This window comes from Bombina bombina, chromosome 4 (genome assembly GCF_027579735.1).
Source record: "Bombina bombina isolate aBomBom1 chromosome 4, aBomBom1.pri, whole genome shotgun sequence".
Classification (NCBI taxonomy): Eukaryota; Metazoa; Chordata; class Amphibia; order Anura; family Bombinatoridae; genus Bombina; species Bombina bombina.
The window spans coordinates 1,076,048,926-1,076,071,956 of record NC_069502.1 but is presented as its reverse complement, the minus strand read 5'-3'; the positions used below and the strand labels follow the sequence as shown (position 1 = coordinate 1,076,071,956).

At 40.2% G+C, this 23,031-nt stretch overlaps 1 protein-coding gene across 1 annotated transcript in view; it reads left to right on the top strand.

Annotated features, from left to right (window-relative positions):
* Positions 1-23,031, top strand: part of MSH2 (mutS homolog 2) — a gene marked incomplete in the record, with an annotated part of 816,329 nt that overhangs the window by 574,825 nt on the left and 218,473 nt on the right. The window contains 1 exon segment of the mRNA XM_053712233.1: positions 15,617-15,714. Coding sequence (XP_053568208.1) covers positions 15,617-15,714 — 98 coding nt within the window.

Below are 23,031 nucleotides of genomic sequence, written 5' to 3'. Positions count from 1 at the left end.
AGATTAGAGTGAGTCCAATTGTCTTTAAGATTAGTAATTTTATTACAGACCACATTGTTGAAGACTTCTAATTGTGGGCAGTTACTTGTTGTAGGCATAAATTGAGATTTATTTTTAATTTTATCTCGCCAATTAGGTTCTTTACTGGGTTCATTATCACTGAGTAATTCCTCCAAATTGACAAGTGTGACTCGTTCGTCTTCTGATAGATTTGAAAGATGTTCAGTATCACTTTGATTATTAGTTCTTGAATACATTTTTTTCAATGCAATCTTTCGCACAAATAACTGAACGTCCTTAATTATCTCAAACTTATCACCTTTGGATGTTGGGCAGAATGACATGCCTTTTTGAAAGTACACTAGTGTGGTTGGATGTTAATAACTTATGAGACAAGTTGATTATTCTCATTGTTTCATTCTCAGCTCTGAGAAGGGGCTTGGATCCCTTTTGTATGGTTTCCAGTTTCTGCGTTCTTTCTTGTTCTGAGTTTCGGGTTTTTTCTTCATTTGTTTTTTTGGTTTTCCTCCCACCTCTTCTTGTGTGCTTAATTCTGAAGAGTTGCTTTGATCTAAAAAATCCTTTCTCTTACGTCGAGTCATGGGATTGTTACTTGTACTAGCTATTGTGGAGGTTGTAGGTTCTGAGTCAGATTCTAAGGTCTCTGTATCTTCTCCCTCAGTGTCAGAAATATCACTCTGTACAATGTTGACTCTTGAGGGTTTGTCTTTATTAAAGTTACCTCTTTTTTTCCATTTATATACTCGCTTGTTAGCATAGTCTGCTTTATCACGACTTAGTTTGCTTTGTTTGGTTGATTTTATCTCTTGTTCATATTTATCTAGTTCCTTTTGGAACTTGTTATATGTTGCTTCAAAGTCTTTGAGTGTTTCGAACTCTTTTAGTTTCTTATTGAGTTCTTGTATCTCAATTTCATAGAGATCATGTTCTGATTTGTCGTGTTTGATTAATATTTTCATAAGTTTATGGGAACACTCTGATAGAGCCTCCTCCCATTCAATAGCTAGGTTAGGATTGCGAAACTCGAAAGCTGGAAATAATTGGATCCTAAGCCCTCTTGGTATAAGATTTAGTTCAATATATTTATCGAAAAAATGGTGATTCCACCAGAGCTTATCTTGTTTATGCATCAGTTTGTGTATTTGTCTGAGAGACTCATTCATTGAGTTTTCATTAGTATCTGATTTAGTAGATGGATTCTGAAAAACCTCGTCTAAATCTGCTTGTCGTTTTTGGTGTCTAGAGTTTCTATCTTGTTCCCATTTGGATGTCATTGTTACCGTTGGTAACAGTGAATTGACAGTTGTAAAAACTATGATTATTGTGTGCTCTATTGGGGAAAACACCTATTGACGGTGTCAGAATTTAGTACAGAAAGGAGAGATTCCAATGGCACTACTTATTAAGTAAATGTAGACTTTTATCCAATAATAGAATACTTGGGTATTATTTAACCAAAGTTACGGATTAGGTGCTGTGTATATTAGAAATTACAAACTTGGAGGTTTGTGGAGAACAGAATTTCTGCACAACAAGTATACACTTATAGCACTCTAAAGTCTGGAAGAGTAAATCACCCTTAGGTGATACTACAAATCATAGATATGTCAAAATAATGATTGTATTGGGTAAGATAGAAAAAACTAAATTAAAAATTAACTTTTATTAATCAATATTAAAAGTGTTTTCATACACACACAACACACAATTAAAACTACGAATAGAGGGAATGGACCAAGCGTGTCCTTAAAGTGGTAAAACGCTATAAATTTAGCGTAATCCTTTCCATGGTCATATATAAATGGAAATAGGTTCAATATATTAACTGGCTTATAAATAATAGCCATAAAAAATAATTGTAGTACAAGAAATATATGACTGAACTAGTGTAGACTCTTGGTTAATAAAGGACTGGGTGGGCAAAAGTATTCGTGGTGTCACTGTTATACACTTGCTCTTCATTAAATGTTATTATGAGAACTGTTCACAGATTTCGTAACTGGAATGAAACAATATTGCTCTTAGTTGAATACACCAGTAATATGCTGCTTATATTTGAATCACACTATTGGAACGATAGCTGTGAGTTTAAGTTAGTGTAATAAACCCCTATTCATAAAGGGGGTAACACACTCTTAAGAGGTTTATGGTGATCCAATGAAATTGCAGAATATTTGAGCAACAGCTATCCTATGCTTGTATGAGTAGGGGTTAATTTAATAAACCATCCAATATATTAGCAGTTATAGTTATTAGGTTATATTAGTTAACTCACACTGGTTAGTTTGCTGTGATATTGCTTAGTAAAAAAGCCAGATATCAACTGACAATTATGTAACTTGAGTGAGCGGTTACTTAACCGTTTGAAGCCAGTTAATGGGTGTTCAAATGTGACACGTACAGAATAGTCTCCAATACAATTTGTTAGTGTATTTATGACGGTGGATAAGCTAAATATAGCTACAATATCTCCACATTATACATTCATTTATTAGTATTCGTGATGTCACTATTATACACTTGCTCTTCATTAAATGTTATTATGAGAGCAGTTCATAGATTTCGTAACTACATGAAACGATATTACCCTTGGTTAAATACACCATTGATATGCTGCTTATATTGCAGTAGTACCTTACTTGGACGACATTCTAATACAAGCGTCGTCCCTGTCAAAAGCAAAGGCTCATACAGACATCGTTCTGGCCTTTTTCAGATCACATGGATGGAAGGTGAACATAGAAAAAAGTTCTCTGTCTCCGTCAACAAGAGTTCCCTTCTTGGGAACAATAATAGATTCCTTAGAAATGAGGATTTTTCTGACAGAGGTCAGAATGTCAAAACTTCTAAACACTTGTCAAGTTCTTCATTCTGTTCCACGTCCTTCCATAGCGCAGTGCATGGAAGTAGTAGGGTTGATGGTTGCAGCAATGGACATAGTTCCTTTTGCACGAATTCATCTAAGACCATTACAACTGTGCATGCTCAAACAGTGGAACGGGGATTATACAGACTTGTCTCCAATGATTCAAGTAGATCAGAAGACCAGAGATTCACTCCGTTGGTGGCTGACCCTGGACCATCTATCCCAGGGAATGAGCTTCCACAGACCAGAGTGGGTCATTGTCACGACCGACGCCAGTCTAGTGGGCTGGGGAGCGGTCTGGGAGTCCCTGAAAGCTCAGGGACTATGGTCTCGGGAAGAGTCTCTTCTCCCGATAAACATTCTGGAACTAAGAGCGATCTTCAATGCTCTCAGGGCTTGGCCTCAGCTAGCAAAGGCCAGATTCATAAGATTCCAATCAGACAACATGACGACCGTTGCGTATATCAATCATCAGGGGGGAACAAGGAGTTCCCTGGCGATGAAAGAAGTGACCAAAATAATTAAATGGGCGGAGGATCACTCCTGCCACCTATCTGCGATCCACATCCCAGGTGTGGAAGCGGATTATCTGAGTCGTCAGACATTCCATCCGGGGGAGTGGGAACTCCACCCGGAGATCTTTGCCCAACTAACTCAATTATGGGGCATTCCAGACATGGATCTGATGGCGTCTCGTCAGAACTTCAAGGTTCCTTGCTACGGGTCCAGATCCAGGGATCCCAAGGCGACTCTAGTCGATGCACTAGTAGCACCTTGGACCTTCAACCTAGCTTATGTATTTCCACTGTTTCCTCTCATTCCCAGGCTGGTAGCCAGGATCAAACAGGAGAGGGCCTCGGTGATCTTGATAGCTCCTGCGTGGCCACGCAGGACTTGGTATGCAGACCTGGTGAATATGTCATCGGTTCCACCATGGAAGCTACCTTTGAGACAGGACCTTCTTGTTCAGGGTCCATTCGAACATCCAAATCTGGTCTCCCTCCAGCTAACGGCTTGGAGATTGAACGCTTGATTCTATCGAAGCATGGGTTTTCAGATTCTGTGATAGATTCTCTGGTTCAGGCCAGAAAACCGGTAACTAGAAAGATTTACCATAAAATATGGAAAAGATATATCTGTTGGTGTGAATCCAAAGGATTCCCATGGAATAAGATAAAAATTCCTAAGATTCTCTCCTTTCTACAAGAAGGTTTGGAGAAAGGATTATCTGCAAGTTCTCTAAAGGGACAGATCTCTGCTTTATCTGTCTTACTACACAAAAGACTGGCAGCTGTGCCAGATGTTCAAGCATTTGTTCAGGCTCTGGTTAGGATCAAGCCTGTTTACAGACCTTTGACTCCTCCCTGGAGTCTAAATCTAGTTCTTTCAGTTCTTCAAGGGGTTCCGTTTGAACCTTTACATTCCATAGATATTAAGTTACTATCTTGGAAAGTTTTGTTTTTGATTGCTATCTCTTCTGCTAGAAGAGTTTCAGAGTTATCTGCTCTGCAATGTTCTCCAACCTATCTGGTGTTCCATGCAGATAAGGTGGTTTTGCGTACTAAGCCTGGTTTTCTTCCAAAGGTTGTTTCTAACAAGAATATTAACCAGGAGATAGTTGTACCTTCTTTATGTCCAAATCCAGTTTCAAAGAAGGAACGTTTGTTACACAATTTGGACGTAGTCCGTGCTCTAAAATTCTATTTAGAGGCTACAAAAGATTTCAGACAAACATCTTCTTTGTTTCTTGTTTATTCTGGTAAAAGGAGAGGTCAAAAAGCGACTTCTACCTCTTTCCTTTTGGCTTAAAAGCATCATCCGATTGGCTTATGAGACTGCCGGACGGCAGCCTCCTGAAAGAATCACAGCTCACTCCACTAGGGCTGTGGCTTCCACATGGGCCTTCAAGAACGAGGCTTCTGTTGACCAGATATGTAAGGCAGCGACTTGGTCTTCACTGCACACTTTTGCCAAATTTTACAAATTTGATACTTTTGCTTCTTCGGAGGCTATTTTGGGGAGAAAGGTTTTGCAAGCCGTGGTGCCTTCCGTTTAGGTAACCTGATTTGCTCCCTCCCTTCATCCGTGTCCTAAAGCTTTGGTATTGGTTCCCACAAGTAAGGATGACGCCGTGGACCGGACACACCAATGTTGGAGAAAACAGAATTTATGCTTACCTGATAAATTACTTTCTCCAACGGTGTGTCCGGTCCACGGCCCGCCCTGGTTTTTTAATCAGGTCTGATGAATTATTTTCTCTAACTACAGTCACCACGGTACCATATGGTTTCTCCTATATTTTTCCTCCTGTCAGTTGGTCGAATGACTGGGGTGGGCGGAGCCTAGGAGGGACTATATGGCCAGCTTTGCTGGGACTCTTTGCCATTTCCTGTTGGGGAAGAGATATTCCCACAAGTAAGGATGACGCCGTGGACCGGACACACCGTTGGAGAAAGTAATTTATCAGGTAAGCATAAATTCTGTTTTTGCACATCTTGTGGTCACATTGATAGGGATAGATTTTCAATGCAAATTTGAGTTTTATACAGTTAAAGATTTTTTTATGTATTAGCTTTGAAGGGACACAGGTCTCATGCGAGCATGCAGTTTTAAGGCACTTTCTAATTTACTTCCATTATCAAATTTTGCCCAGTCTATATATACACACTTTCTGGGGAACACGTTCCTACTGAGTATGTGCACAAGCTCTCAGGGTATACATATACTAGTCTGTGATTGGCTGATATCTGTCACATGATACAGGGAGCCTAAAAATGGGATAAAAAATTAATTTGCAAGAAAAAAAAATCTACAGCTTATTTGAAATTCAAATTAGGTGTTATTGCCTTGTCTTTTCATTATGCACTTGTTAATTATGCAATTCTACTGTATTTAGTGGTCCTTTAAAATATTTTTTTTTTACACTATCCCATATCCCTTTAGTCGTGCTTTTTGTGATGCAAAATATGGGAAGGAATGGTGTTTACCAATTTTTTTTCTCCCTTCTCTGCAGTATAAAACACAAGACAATTTATAGTCTAGAGGGATTATATACCCTTGGACTATTTGATTCGATTATATAGACACTGAAATCAACTAACTGAATTGTTTTAAAGAAACATTTGAGTTGGAGATTTATAAAATACTTAGAATGTAAAACTTCATCATCCAGTATGTGAAACATAATCTTAATTATTTAGAAATGCCTGATTTAGTTTCAACAAAATTTTGAACTTGATTTTTAATTAATTTTAATCTACTGGGAATTGATTTACTGCAAGGCTTGGCACATGGTGAGAATCCAGAAACCTCAACTTCTAAAAAATGTCTCTTAGCCTTAGATTTCTAATTTTATTTGTATCTATATACCTATATTTTCTATCTATATATGCACAAAGGCACAAAATCATCCCTTTTAAGTAATAATTTTGTCACGTTTCATGTTTGTCATTCCCTCATATACGGTCAAATAAATATACTTTTTGTGTTAGTGTGACAGTAGCTATTTCATCACCATCCTTTTTTCTTTTTTTTTTTACATCTTCAATAATTCGGTCTAGAAGCACAAACGATGACAGGTCTAAATTCCTGACACATTGTGTAAAGCATATATAGTTACAAATGATCAAAGCCTGTGAACATGCATTCAGTAAATGGTTGATTAATGTATCTTTTATGAGGTAATTTTATACTCCATGAGTCTGAATAGATGATGCAGTTATTATTCACAAGGGATACTTGGCCACCTGTTCTGATGTGGCTGGGTTTGTTAAACAGCCAGGTGCTGTATGTGCCATAATCCTTTACAACATTATCTGAAGCATTGTTTATTCAATATGGCCGTAAAACAAAATGTGAGGGGGTGTTTGGTTAACTATACAATGATGAAAAGGGAATAACAATAAATTAATTATTAAAACTGAACAAATATCATACTTCTCTGGGGAAAATTTAATTAAACTCATTGGATTGCACCTGCCCTTTTGGGTTGCAGTGCATTTTGTTTTATAACCATTGTGAATAATGCTGAAATAGGTTATTCTAAACAGCAGTACAATACTATTTTTTTTTTTTTCTTCATATCAGTTATTTACGAACGATAATCTACTTTGCGGTCTAGATATTGCCTAGAGGACACAGTCAATATAGGCTGATTAGCTCCAAATTAATATTTAATATTGTAGTTGTTAAGACTCCCTTTAAGTGGGCACTTATACTTTTGTCATGTGTATAGCAGAGTATATAGAAGAGCATCAATTTTACACACACACACACTTTTCTTTCATGTAATTAGCAAGAGTCCATGAGCTAGTGACGTATGGGATATACATTCCTACCAGGAGGGGCAAAGTTTCCCAAACCTCAAAATGCCTATAAATACACCCCTCACCACACCCACAATTCAGTTTTACAAACTTTGCCTCCTATGGAGGTGGTGAAGTAAGTTTGTGCTAGATTCTACGTTGATATGCGCTCCGCAGCAAGTTGGAGCCCGGTTTTCCTCTCAGCGTGCAGTGAATGTCAGAGGGATGTGAGGAGAGTATTGCCTATTTGAATGCAGTGATCTCCTTCTACGGGGTCTATTTCATAGGTTCTCTGTTATCGGTCGTAGAGATTCATCTCTTACCTCCCTTTTCAGATCGACGATATACTCTTATTTATATACCATTACCTCTGCTGATTTTCGTTTCAGTACTGGTTTGGCTTTCTACGAACATGTAGATGAGTGTCCTGGGGTAAGTAAATCTTATTTTCTGTGACACTCTAATCTATGGTTGGGCACTTTATTTATAAAGTTCTAAATATATGTATTCAAACATTTATTTGCCTTGACTCAGGATGTTCAACATTCCTTATTTTCAGACAGTCAGTTTCATATTTGGGATAATGCATTTGAATCAATCATTTTTTCTTACCTTAAAAAATTTGACTCTTTTTTCCCTGTGGGCTGTTAGGCTCGCGGGGGCTGAAAATGCTTCATTTTATTGCGTCATTCTTGGCGCAGACTTTTTTGGCGCAAAAAATCTTTTCTGTTTCCGGCGTCATACGTGTCGCCGGAAGTTGCGTCATTTTTTTTACGTCCTTTTGCGCCAAAAATGTCGGCGTTCCAGATGTGGCGTCATTTTTGGCGCCAAAAAAGCATTTAGGCGCCAAATAATGTGGGCGTCTTATTTGGCGCTAAAAAAATATGGGCGTTGCTTTTGTCTCCACATTATTTCAGTCTCATTTTTTCTTTGCTTCTGGTTACTAGAAGCTTGTTTATTGGCATTTTTTCCCATTCCTGAAACTGTCATTTAAGGAATTTGATCAATTTTGCTTTATATGTTGTTTTTTATCTTACATATTGCAAGATGTCTCACGTTGCATCTGAGTCAGAAGATACTTCAGGAAAATCGCTGTCTAGTGCTGGAACTACCAAAGCTAAGTATATCTGCTGTAAACTTTTGGTAGCTATTCCTCTGGCTGTTGTTTGTACTAATTGTCATGACAAACTTGTTAATGCAGATATTTCCTTTAAGTAATGTACCATTGCCTGTTGCAGTTCCTTCAACATCTAAGGTGCAGAATGTTCCTGATAACATAAGAGATTTTGTTTCTGAATCCATCAAGAAGGCTATGTCTGTTATTTCTCCTTCTAGTAAACATAAAAAATCTTTTAAAACTTCTCTCTCTACAGATGAATTTTTAAATGAACATCATCATTCTGATTCTGATGACTCTTCTGGTTCAGAGGATTCTGTCTCAGAGATTGATGCTGATAAATCTTCATATTTATTTAAAATGGAATTTATTCGTTCTTTACTTAAAGAAGTACTAATTGCTTTAGAAATAGAGGATTCTGGTCCTCTTGATACTAATTCTAAACGTTTAGATAAGGTATTTAAATCTCCTGTGGTTATTCCAGAAGTTTTTCCTGTTCCTAATGCTATTTCTGAAGTAATTTTCAGAGAATGGGATAAATTGGGTAATTCATTTACTCCTTCTAAACGTTTTAAGCAATTATATCCTGTGCCGTCTGACAGATTAGAATTTTGGGACAAAATCCCTAAAGTTGATGGGGCTATTTCTACCCTTGCTAAACATACTACTATTCCTATGTCAGATGGTACTTCGTTTAAGGATCCTTTAGATAGGAAAATTGAATCCTTTCTAAGAAAAGCTTATCTGTGTTCAGGTAATCTTCTTAGACCTGCTATATCATTGGCTGATGTTGCTGCAGCTTCAACTTTTTGGTTGGAGACTTTAGCGCAACAAGTAACAGATCATGATTCTCATAATAATATTATTCTTCAGCATGCTAATAATTTTATCTGTGATGCCATTTTTGATGTTATCAGAGTTGATGTCAGGTTTATGTCTCTAGCTATTTTAGCTAGAAGAGCTTTATGGCTTAAAACTTGGAATGCTGATATGGCTTCTAAATCAACTCTACTTTCCATTTCTTTCCAGGGTAACAAATTATTTGGTTCTCAGTTGGATTCCATTATCTCAACTGTTACTGGTGGGAAAGGAACTTTTTTACCACAGGATAAAAAATCTAAGGGTAAAAACAGGGCTAATAATCGTTTTCGTTCCTTTCGTTTCAACAAAGAACAAAAGCCTGATCCTTCATCCTCAGGAGCAGTTTCAGTTTGGAAACCATCTCCAGTCTGGAATAAATCCAAGCCTTCTAGAAAGGCAAAGCCTGCTTCTAAGTCCACATGAAGGTGCGGCCCTCATTCCAGCTCAGCTGGTAGGGGGCAGGTTACGTTTTTCAAAGAAATTTGGATCAATTCTGTTCACAATCTTTGGATTCAGAACATTGTTTCAGAAGGGTACAGAATTGGTTTCAAGATGAGACCTCCTGCAAAGAGATTTTTTCTTCCCCGTGTCCCAGTAAATCCAGTGAAAGCTCAAGCATTTCCGAATTGTGTTTCAGATCTAGAGTTGGCTGGAGTAATTATGCCAGTTCCAGTTCTGGAACAGGGGATGGGGTTTTATTCAAATCTCTTCATTGTACCAAAGAAGGAGAATTCCTTCAGACCAGTTCTGGATCTAAAAATATTGAATCGTTATGTAAGGATACCAACGTTCAAAATGGTAACTGTAAGGACTATCTTGCCTTTTGTTCAGCAAGGGCATTATATGTCCACAATAGATTTACAGGATGCATATCTGCATATTCCGATTCATCCAGATCATTATCAGTTCCTGAGATTCTCTTTTCTGGACAAGCATTACCAGTTTGTGGCTCTGCCGTTTGGCCTAGCTACAGCTCCAAGAATTTTTACAAAGGTTCTCGGTGCCCTTCTGTCTGTAATCAGAGAACAGGGTATTGTGGTATTTCCTTATTTGGACGATATCTTGGTACTTGCTCAGTCTTTACATTTAGCAGAATCTCATACGAATCGACTTGTGTTGTTTCTTCAAGATCATGGTTGGAGGATCAATTCACCAAAAAGTTCATTGATTCCTCAGACAAGGGTAACCTTTCTGGGTTTCCAGATAGATTCAGTGTCCATGACTCTGTCTTTAACAGACAAGAGACGTCTAAAATTGATTTCAGCTTGTCGAAACCTTCAGTCACAATCATTCCCTTCGGTAGCCTTATGCATGGAAATTCTAGGTCTTATGACTGCTGCATCGGACGCGATCCCCTTTGCTCGTTTTCACATGCGACCTCTTCAGCTCTGTATGCTGAATCAATGGTGCAAGGATTACACAAAGATATCTCAATTAATATCTTTAAAACCGATTGTACGACACTCTCTAACGTGGTGGACAGATCACCATCGTTTAATTCAGGGGGCTTCTTTTGTGCTTCCGACCTGGACTGTAATTTCAACAGATGCAAGTCTCACAGGTTGGGGAGCTGTGTGGGGATCTCTGACGGCACAAGGAGTTTGGGAATCTCAGGAGGTGAGATTACCGATCAATATTTTGGAACTCCGTGCAATTTTCAGAGCTCTTCAGTCTTGGCCTCTTCTGAAGAGAGAATCGTTCATTTGCTTTCAGACAGACAATGTCACAACTGTGGCATACATCAATCATCAAGGAGGGACTCACAGTCCTCTGGCTATGAAAGAAGTATCTCGAATTCTGGTTTGGGCGGAATCCAGCTCCTGTCTAATCTCTGCGGTTCATATCCCAGGTATAGACAATTGGGAAGCGGATTATCTCAGTCGCCAAACGTTGCATCCGGGCGAATGGTCTCTTCACCCAGAGGTATTTCTTCAGATTGTTCAAATGTGGGAGCTTCCAGAAATAGATCTGATGGCGTCTCATCTAAACAAGAAACTTCCCAGGTATCTGTCCAGATCCCGGGATCCTCAGGCGGAAGCAGTGGATGCATTATCACTTCCTTGGAAGTATCATCCTGCTTATATCTTTCCGCCTCTAGTTCTTCTTCCAAGAGTAATCTCCAAGATTCTGAAGGAATGCTAGTTTGTTCTGCTGGTAGCTCCGGCATGGCCTCACAGGTTTTGGTATGCGGATCTTGTCCGGATGGCCTCTTGCCATCCGTGGACTCTTCCGCTACGACCAGACCTTCTGTCGCAAGGTCCTTTTTTCCATCAGGATCTCAAATCCTTAAATTTAAAGGTATGGAGATTGAACGCTTGATTCTTGGTCAAAGAGGTTTCTCTGACTCTGTGATTAATACTATGTTACAGGCTCGGAAATCTGTATCCAGAGAGATATATTATAGAGTCTGGAGGACTTATATTTCTTGGTGTCTTTCTCATCATTTTTCTTGGCATTCTTTTAGAATCCCGAGAATTTTACAGTTTCTTCAGGATGGTTTAGATAAAGGTTTATCCGCAAGTTCTTTGAAAGGACAAATCTCTGCTCTTTCTGTTCTTTTTCACAGAAAGATTGCTAATCTTCCTGATATTCATTGTTTTGTACAAGCTTTGGTTCGTATAAAACCTGTCATTAAGTCAATTTCTCCACCTTGGAGTTTGAATTTGGTTCTGGGGGCTCTTCAAGCTCCTCCGTTTGAACCTATGCATTCATTGGACATTAAATTACTTTCTTGTAAAGTTTTGTTCCTTTTGGCAATCTCTTCTGCCAGAAGAGTTTCTGAATTATCTGCTCTTTCTTGTGAGTCTCCTTTTCTGATTTTTCATCAGGATAAGGCGGTGTTGCGAACTTCTTTTGAATTTTTACCTAAAGTTGTGAATTCCAACAACATTAGTAGAGAAATTGTGGTTCCTTCATTATGTCCTAATCCTAAGAATTCTAAGGAGAAATCGTTGCATTCTTTGGATGTTGTTAGAGCTTTGAAATATTATGTTGAAGCTACTAAGTCTTTCCGAAAGACTTCTAGTTTATTTGTTATCTTTTCCGGTTCTTGAAAAGGCCAGAAAGCTTCTGCCATTTCTTTGGCATCTTGGTTGAAATCTTTAATTCATCTTGCCTATGTTGAGTCGGGTAAAACTCCGCCTCAAAGGATTACAGCTCATTCTACTAGGTCAGTTTCTACTTCCTGGGCGTTTAGGAATGAAGCTTCGATTGATCAGATTTGCAAAGCAGCAACTTGGTCCTCTTTGCATACTTTTACTAAATTCTACCATTTTGATGTATTTTCTTCTTCTGAAGCAGTTTTTGGTAGAAAAGTACTTCAGGCAGCGGTTTCAGTTTGAATCTTCTGCTTATGTTTTTCTTTAAACTTTATTTTGGGTGTGGATTTTTTTCAGCAGGAATTGGCTGTCTTTATTTTATCCCTCCCTCTCTAGTGACTCTTGCGTGGAAAGATCCACATCTTGGGTAATCATTATCCCATGCGTCACTAGCTCATGGACTCTTGCTAATTACATGAAAGAAAACATAATTTATGTAAGAACTTACCTGATAAATTCATTTCTTTCATATTAACAAGAGTCCATGAGGCCCGCCCTTTTTTGTGGTGGCTATGATTTTTGTATAAAGCACAATTATTCCAATTCCTTATTTTATATGCTTTCGCACTTTTTTATCACCCCACTTCTTGGCTATTCGTTAAACTGAATTGTGGGTGTGGTGAGGGGTGTATTTATAGGCATTTTGAGGTTTGGGAAACTTTGCTCCTCCTGGTAGGAATGTATATCCCATACGTCACTAGCTCATGGACTCTTGCTAATATGAAAGAAATTAATTTATCAGGTAAGTTCTTACATAAATTATGTTTTCTATAGAGAATATTGCAGTACTCCTTTTCAGTGGTGATTACAACGTTCAAAAACATATCTAATGGCAAAATAAAGGCAAAGGAGCTATTTTTAAACTATTTGATACGTTTTGGCAGATAAAATTGATAATTGGGAAAACATTAAAAGGGGTAACATTATCATTGTCCCTTAATTTCGCAATTTCTTCCATACAATTTCTTCTCAACCTTTTTAACTTTTTTATTTAACCCCTTAATGACCGGACCATTTTTCAATTTTCTTACCCTTAATGACAATGGCTATTTTTACATTTCTGCAGTGTTTGTGCTTAGCTGTAATTTTCCTCTTACTCATTTACTGTACCCACACATATTATATACCGTTTTTCTCGCCATTAAATGGACTTTCTAAAGATACCATTATTTTCATCATGTCTTATAATTTACTACAAAAAAAATAATAAAATATGAGGAAAAAATGGAAAAAAACACACTTTTTCTAACTTTGACCCCCAAAATCTGTTACACATCTACAATCACCAAAAAACACCCATGCTAAATAGTTTCTAAATTTTATCCTGAGTTTAGAAATACCCAATGTTTACATGTTCTTAGCTTTTTTTGCAAGTTATAGGGCCATAAATACAAGTAGCACTTCGCTATTTCCAAACCACTTTTTTTCAAAATTAGCGCTAGTTACATTGGAACCCTGATATCTGTCAGGAATCCCTGAATATCCCTTGACATGTATATATTTTTTGTTAGAAGACAACCCAAAGTATTGATCTAGGCACATTTTGGTATATTTTATTCCACCATTTCACCGCCAAATGCGAGCAAATAAAAAAAAAACTTTACATTTTTCACAATTTTAGGTTTCTCACTGAAATTATTTACAAACAGCTTGTGCTATTATGGCACAAATTGTTGTAAAAGCTTCTTTGGGATCCCCTTTGTTCAGAAATAGCAGACTTATATGGCTTTGGCATTGCTTTTTTGTAATTAGAAGGCCGCTAAATGCTGCTGCGCACCACACGTAAATTATGCCCAGCAGTGAAGGGGTTAATTAGGTAGGTTGTAGGGAGCTTGCAGGGTTAGTTTTAGCTTTAGGGTAGAGATCAGCCTCCCACCTGACACATCCCACCCCCTGATCCCTCCCAAACAGCTCTCTTCCCTCCCCCACCCCACAAATGTCCCCGCCATCTTAAGTACTGGCAGAAAGTCTGCCAGTACTAAATAAAAGGAGTTTTGTTTTTTTTTTTTTATAAAAAAAATAAAATATTTTAGCTGTGATGGACTCCTGCCTTAGCCCCAACCTCCATGATCCCCCCCCCCAGCTCTCTAACCCTCTCCCCTATCTAATTGCGGCCATCTTGGGTACTGGCAGCTGTCTGCCAGTACCCAATTTGCACAAAAACAAAAGTATTTTTTTCTTTTTTGGGGGGTTTTCTGTAGTGTAGCAGTCCCCCACAATACCCCTACCCCCCTCCCAGATCCTTTTATATGATTTAAAAAAAAAATCTTTCCCCCCCCCCCTCTTCCCTCATTGGTGTCAGTGGCCAGCTAATGCGCGCGCGCGCCCCCCCCCGCACGCTCCCGGCACCCGGCGTGCACATTGCACTTCTAGGAACCGGATGCCGGATAGCGATGGGCCGCCCACCCACCTCCCTGTTGCGCTCCCACCCACCAACGAACTACCGGTGCAGAGAGGGCCACAGAGTGGCCCTCTCTGCATCGGAGTCTTCTAAAAAGGTATTGCAGGATGCCTCCATATGGAGGCATCACTGCAATACCCTGAGAGCTGCTGGAAGCGATTGCGATCGCTTCCAGCACTCTCCTAGACAACTGACGTACCAGGTACATCCATTGTCATTAACTACTTGTTAATGCATGACGTACCTGGTACGTCAGTTGTCATTAAGGGGTTAAATGTAGGTGTGATTTATTACATAATACTGCAGTACTGTTTTAGTAAAGCATTTTGGCCAAAGCTGGTTTTCCCTCCTTTGGCAGCTGAATCAGACATCTGTACTGAGAGAGCATCTGTAAATCAGCATTTTGGAGTACTCGTCAAATGCTCGTGAAGCACTATAGATTGGATATATGTGCTTCTGCTGAGGCCACATTTGTATGTTTTTCTGTGGATGCTTCTAGATAGTTTTTTTCTTTGTAGCATGATTACTGATACTTTTTGTTTTCTTTTTCCGTTTTTGTATTCTACTGTTTGTTTGATTTATTTTGGCTTTAACAGATAAATATCTAACTAACAAATATTACAATTGTTTGTTCCCCCCCCCCCCCCCGTGGAGTCTTCACCAAACATTCCTCCCTTTCATTTCCATCTTTTTAACCAGAATCGATTGTAGCAGGAAGGGAGGAGTCTTACACATACCTAAAAATGTGGGGCTTTTAAGATCCAGGGTTATGTTCTGCTTTGTAAAAAGAGTCCAGTCTTTGTTTTGGTAAATGCTACACAGGGGCATGAAATTGTACTGTTTAATTCAGTCCTAGTATTTAAATACAAAATTAATTTCATAAGTTGCTTTATTGGGATCTTTTAATTATCAGTCAAAATTATTTGTGTTTTGTTTTTTTTTAAACAGTAAGTTGAGTGCCTTTAATGAAGAGTATATGAGAGCGCGAGAAGAATATGAGGAGGCTCAGAATGCCATTGTAAAAGAAATCATTAGCATCTCTTCTGGTAAGGAAAATATTAATTATGTTAATAATTTAGATATTTTCTTATGACCCCTCGCATGTTTTAGCTATGTGTAATATTACATTTTTCTTCATAAATGGAAATTGTCCACAGCTGCATTCATTGCTTTTGGGAAATAAAAACCTGGCCACCAGGTGGAGGCAGACACACCCCAGCCAAAGGCTTAAATACTTCTCCCACTTCCTCATCTCCCAGTCATTCTTTGCCTTTAGTCCCAGGAGGTTGGCAGAGAAGTGTCAGAAGTTTGTTTTTGTCTCTTATGGAGGGTAGTACTCTTCGACATAGGACGGGAGTTTTAAGTAATCCTGTCAGTCTCTCGGTGAGGGTTTGGATGATGCAGGAAGTCTTTTTGCGAAACCATCCCGACTCATTTTAACAACTCCACAAGCAATCGGTGTTGTCTAACTTCGCTTCGCTGCCTGCTTTCTTCTCTCAAGTCCATGGCAGAGGCGAGGCTACTATCCGTTACACTTGAAGGGCCGTGTTCCTGTTCCACGGCGTAGATTCCGGTAAGATCGTTTAATTTTACTTCTTCATGATGTGTACTGTAACTCATTTTTTCATGCGAACTCACATGAAAAATGCAGGGTCTCAGTGGGACTCCTTTAGTATCTTGAAATCAAGGGTTAATATCTCCTGATGGGGGATTATTGAACAGGGTTTTCTTCTGTTAAGTGTGATCAGTCCACGGGTCATCATTACTTCTGGGATATTAACTGCTCCCCTACAGGAAGTGCAAGAGGATTCACCCAGCAGAGCTGCATATAGCTCCTCCCCTCTACGTCACTCCCAGTCATTCTCTTGCACCCAGCAACTAGATAGGTCGTGTGAGAGGACTATGGTGATTATACTTAGTTTTATATCTTCAATCAAAAGTTTGTTATTTTAAAATAGCACCGGAGTGTGTTATTACCTCTCTGGCAGAGTTTGAGGAAGAATCTACCAGAGTTTTGCTATGATTTTAGCCGGAGTAGTTAAGATCATATTGCTGTTCTCGGCCATCTGAGGAGTGAGGTAAACTTCAGATCAGGGGACAGCGGGCAGATGAATCTGCATAGAGGTATGTAGCAGTTTTTATTTTCTGACAATGGAATTGATGAGAAAATCCTGCCATACCGATATAATGTCATGTATGTATACTTTACACTTCAGTATTCTGGGAGAATGGTACTTCACTAGAATTACACTGTAAGAAAGACATAAAGCTGTTTAATAACTAGAGATTATGTTTAACGTTTTTGCTGGAATGTAAAATAGTTTTCATTTACTGAGGTACTGAGTGAATAAATGTTTGGGCACCATTTTTCCACTTGGCAGTTGCTTAAATCTGTTTTTTCTGTCAGTTTCTGTTCTCCCTCACTGCTGTGTGTGTGGGGGAGGGGCGCTTTTACTATGCATCAAATATTTCAGTCAGCAACTCATTGTATTCCCTGCATGATCTGGTTCATCTCTACAGAGCTCAGGGGTCTTCAAAACTTATTTTGAGGGAGGTAATTTCTCTCAGCAGAGCTGTGAGAATTATAGTTTGACTGAAATAAAAACTTTTATTCTGTAATTTGTTTCCTGCTTTCAGAAATTGTTATCTTTGCTAATGGGATTAAACCTTTGCTAAAGTTGTGTTGTTTACAAGGATTGAGGCTATAACTGTTTCAATTTATTAATTTTTAACTGTCATAGATCTTCTGTGCTTCTTAAAGGCACAGTACGTTTTAATATTATTCTATTTGAATTGTATTTCTAAGTTGCAAGTTTATTTGCTAGTGTGTTAAACATGTCTGATTCAGAAGATGATACCTGTGTCATTTGTTGCAATGCCAAAGTGGAGCCCAATAGAAATTTATGTACTAACTGTATTGATGCTACTTTAAATAAAAATCAATCTGTACAAATTGAACAAATTTCACCAAACAACGAGGGGAGAGTTATGCCGACTAACTCGCCTCACGTGTCAGTACCTACATCTCCCGCTCAGAGGGAGGTGCGTGATATTGTAGCGCCGAGTACAGCTGGGCGGCCATTACAAATCACATTACAGGATATGGCTACTGTTATGACTGAAGTTTTGGCTAAATTACCAGAACTAAAAGGTAAGCGTGATCACTCTGGGGTGAGAACAGAGTGCGCTGATAATATTAGGGCCATGTCAGACACTGCGTCACAGGTGGCAGAACATGAGGACGGAGAACTTCATTCTGTGGGTGACGGTTCTGATCCAAACAGACTGGATTCAGATATTTCAAATTTTAAAATTAAACTGGAAAACCTCCGTGTATTACTAGGGGAGGTGTTAGCGGCTCTGAATGATTGTAACACAGTTGCAATACCAGAGAAAATGTGTAGGTTGGATAAATATTTTGCGGTACCGACGAGTACTGAGGTTTTTCCTATACCTAAGAGACTTACTGAAATTGTTACTAAGGAGTGGGATAGACCCGGTGTGCCGTTCTCACCCCCTCCGATATTTAGAAAAATGTTTCCAATAGACGCCACCACAAGGGACTTATGGCAAACGGTCCCTAAGGTGGAGGGAGCAGTTTCTACTTTAGCTAAGCGTACCACTATCCCGGTGGAGGATAGCTGTGCTTTTTCAGATCCAATGGATAAAAAGTTAGAGGGTTACCTTAAGAAAATGTTTGTTCAACAAGGTTTTATATTGCAACCCCTTGCATGCATTGCGCCGATCACGGCTGCAGCGGCATTCTGGATTGAGTCTCTGGAAGAGAACATTGGTTCAGCTACTCTGGACGACATTACGGACAGGCTTAGAGTCCTTAAACTAGCTAATTCATTCATTTCGGAGGCCGTAGTACATCTTACTAAACTTACGGCGAAGAATTCAGGATTCGCCATTCAGGCACGCAGGGCGCTGTGGCTAAAATCCTGGTCAGCTGATGTTACTTCTAAGTCTAAATTGCTTAATATACCTTTCAAAGGGCAGACCTTATTCGGGCCCGGGTTGAAAGAGATTATCGCTGACATTACAGGAGGTAAAGGCCATGCCCTGCCTCAGGACAAAGCCAAAGCCAAGACTAGACAGTCTAGTTTTCGTTCCTTTCGTAATTTCAAAGCAGGAGCAGCATCAACTTCCTCTGCACCAAAACAGGAAGGAGCTGTTGCTCGCTACAGACAAGGCTGGAAACCTAACCAGTCCTGGAACAAGGGCAAGCAGACTAGGAAACCTGCTGCTGCCCCCAAAACAGCATGAATTGAGGGCCCCCGATCCGGGATCGGATCTAGTGGGGGGCAGACTTTCTCTCTTCGCCCAGGCTTGGGCAAGAGATGTTCAGGATCCCTGGGCGCTAGAGATAATATCTCAGGGATACCTTCTGGACTTCAAATACTCTCCTCCAAGAGAGAGATTTCATCTGTCAAGATTGTCAACAATCCAGACAAAGAAAGAGGCTTTTCTACGCTGCGTACAAGAGCTCTTGTTAATGGGAGTAATCCATCCAGTTCCACGATCGGAACAGGGACAGGGGTTTTACTCAAATCTGTTTGTGGTTCCCAAAAAAGAGGGAACTTTCAGACCAATCCTGGACTTAAAGATCCTAAACAAATTCCTAAGAGTTCCATCGTTCAAGATGGAGACTATTCGGACAATTTTACCTATGATCCAAGAGGGTCAGTACTCCATACCTAGACGACATTCTGATACAAGCTTCAAGCTTTCAAACTGCCAAATCTCATACAGAGTTAGTGCTGGCATTTCTAAGGTCACATGGATGGAAGGTGAACGAAAAGAAAAGTTCACTCGTTCCACTCACAAGAGTTCCCTTCCTGGGGACTCTTATAGATTCTGTAGAAATGAAGATTTACCTGACAGAGGACAGGCTATCAAGACTTCAAAGTGCTTGCCGCACTCTTCATTCCATTCAACACCCGTCAGTGGCTCAATGTATGGAGGTAATCGGCTTAATGGTAGCGGCAATGGACATAGTACCCTTTGCACGCTTACACCTCAGACCACTGCAACTGTGCATGCTAGGTCAGTGGAATGGGGATTACTCAGACTTATCCCCTTCTCTGAATCTGGATCAAGAGACCAGAAATTCTCTTCTATGGTGGCTTTCTCGGCCACACCTGTCCAGGGGGATGCCATTCAGCAGACCAGACTGGACAATTGTAACAACAGACGCCAGCCTTCTAGGTTGGGGTGCCGTCTGGAATTCCCTGAAGGCTCAGGGACTATGGAGTCAGGAGGAGAGTCTCCTGCCAATAAACATTCTGGAATTGAGAGCAGTTCTCAATGCCCTCCTGGCTTGGCCCCAGTTGACAACTCGGGGGTTCATCAGGTTTCAGTCGGACAACATCACGACTGTAGCTTACATCAACCATCAGGGAGGGACAAGAAGCTCCCTAGCTATGATGGAAGTATCAAAGATAATTCGCTGGGCAGAGTCTCACTCTTGCCACCTGTCAGCAATCCACATCCCGGGAGTGGAGAACTGGGAGGCGGATTTCTTAAGTCGTCAGACTTTTCATCCGGGGGAGTGGGAACTTCATCCGGAGGTCTTTGCCCAAATACTTCGACGTTGGGGCAAACCAGAGATAGATCTCATGGCGTCTCGACAGAACGCCAAGCTTCCTCGTTACGGGTCCAGATCCAGGGATCCAGGAGCAGTCCTGATAGATGCTCTGACAGCACCTTGGGACTTCAGGATGGCTTACGTGTTTCCACCCTTCCCGTTGCTTCCTCGATTGATAGCCAGAATCAAACAAGAGAGAGCATCAGTGATTCTAATAGCACCTGCGTGGCCACGCAGGACTTGGTATGCAGACCTGGTGGACATGTCATCCTGTCCGCCTTGGTCTCTACCTCTGAAACAGGACCTTCTGATACAGGGTCCCTTCAAACATCAAAATCTAACTTCTCTGAAGCTGACTGCTTGGAAATTGAACGCTTAATTTTATCAAGACGTGGGTTTTCTGAGTCAGTTATTAGTACCTTAATACAGACTAGGAAACCTGTTACCAGAAAGATTTACCATAAGATATGGCGTAAATACCTACATTGGTGTGAATCCAAAGGTTACTCTTGGAGTAAGGTTAGGATTCCTAGGATATTGTCTTTTCTACAAGAAGGTTTAGAAAAGGGTTTATCTGCTAGTTCATTAAAGGGACAGATCTCAGCTCTGTCCATTCTGTTACACAAACGTCTGTCAGAAGTTCCTGACGTCCAGGCTTTTTGTCAGGCTTTGGCCAGGATTAAGCCTGTGTTTAAAACTGTTGCTCCACCATGGAGTTTAAACCTTGTTCTTAATGTTTTACAGGGCGTTCCGTTTGAACCCCTTCATTCCATTGATATAAAGTTGTTATCTTGGAAAGTTCTATTTTTAATGGCTATTTCCTCGGCTCGAAGAGTCTCTGAATTATCAGCCTTACATTGTGATTCTCCTTATTTGATTTTTCATTCGGATAAGGTAGTCCTGCGTACTAAACCTGGGTTCTTACCTAAGGTAGTTACTAACAGGAATATCAATCAAGAGATTGTTGTTCCTTCTTTATGCCCAAATCCTTCTTCAAAGAAGGAACGTCTACTGCACAACCTGGATGTAGTCCGGGCTCTAAAATTTTACTTGCAGGCAACTAAGGAATTCCGACAAACGTCTTCTCTGTTTGTCATTTACTCTGGGCAGAGGAGAGGTCAAAAAGCTTCCGCTACCTCTCTTTCTTTTTGGCTTCGTAGCATAATTCGTTTAGCTTATGAGACTGCTGGACAGCAGCCCCCTGAAAGAATTACAGCTCATTCTACTAGAGCTGTGGCTTCCACTTGGGCCTTCAAGAATGAGGCCTCTGTTGAACAGATTTGCAAGGCTGCAACTTGGTCTTCGCTTCATACTTTTTCCAAATTTTACAAATTTGACACCTTTGCTTCATCGGAGGCTATTTTTGGGAGAAAGGTTCTTCAGGCAGTGGTTCCTTCTGTATAAAGAGTCTGCCTATCCCTCCCGTCATCCGTGTACTTTTGCTTTGGTATTGGTATCCCAGAAGTAATGATGACCCGTGGACTGATCACACTTAACAGAAGAAAACATAATTTATGCTTACCTGATAAATTCCTTTCTTCTGTAGTGTGATCAGTCCACGGCCCGCCCTGTTTTTAAGGCAGGTAAATATTTTTTAATTTATACTCCAGTCACCACTTCACCCTTGGCTTTTCCTTTCTCGTTGGTCCTTGGTCGAATGACTGGGAGTGACGTAGAGGGGAGGAGCTATATGCAGCTCTGCTGGGTGAATCCTCTTGCACTTCCTGTAGGGGAGCAGTTAATATCCCAGAAGTAATGATGACCCGTGGACTGATCACACTACAGAAGAAAGGAATTTATCAGGTAAGCATAAATTATGTTTTTTTAATCATGTTTATGTGATTCAATCTGCTTATGTGTAGTGTTAACTGGGCTTGTGGCTTTTGAAACATAACGGCCTTTCAAAGTGACGTGACCTTACGGGCTTGTTTACGTTCTTGTCTCCCATGTCCGCTTTCCTGACTGTGTGGCGACGGAGAAATCTAGTCCTCTGGGGTCTGGTTCATAGGAGGTGGTGAGTGCCCCAGCCATTGTGGGTGTCAGGTGCCGTTTAAAATTGTTTTATATTTAGTCCATTTTTTTGGTATCCTTTATCCAGTTATGGAGGATGCTGATGTGGAGATTGTTCAACTTTCTGATTCAGATTCTTCGTCCTGTGATGAATGCAAATTATAATAATAATTTGCGATTTATATAGCGCTTTTCTCCCTGTGAGACTCAAAGCACTTTACAAATATACCAACATAAGACATAAAAGTTAGGAGTTTCTGAAGGTCAGATAAGCGGACTGAATGCCTGATGGAAGAGGTGGGTCTTTAGCTTTTTTTTTTTTTAAAGTCTTGGCCCCATTGTCTCAGGTCAGTCAGTTATGTTCTTTAAGCCGTTCTAGAGCGCCTTGTTCCTCAGGCTCTGGGATTCAAGGGACTGCTGAGCCATCCGCCTGGGGGGGGGGCTCTGTCCTCCGGGAGGCGAGTTCACCTACCGCTCCCTACTACTACACATGCGGGTAACCCAGATTGTTTTTCCTCATTGGAGGGTGGATTGTTCCCCCCGGAGGTTGTGGCACGTTTTCGCTTTTACATACTTTTGGCGCTTGCACGTCTACAAAGTCCAGATGTTTATTTGCAATTGTGTTCGTGCCTGATTGCCCCAGGTCTTTGCCACAGGAGGGCATGTGCAGTTCCCTGCGAGTGTAACTGTTCTTGAGTGTTGTGCCTTTCTTTACAGACTGGCTCGCCTTCGTGTTCTACTCGGACACGTTTTTGAGCTGTTT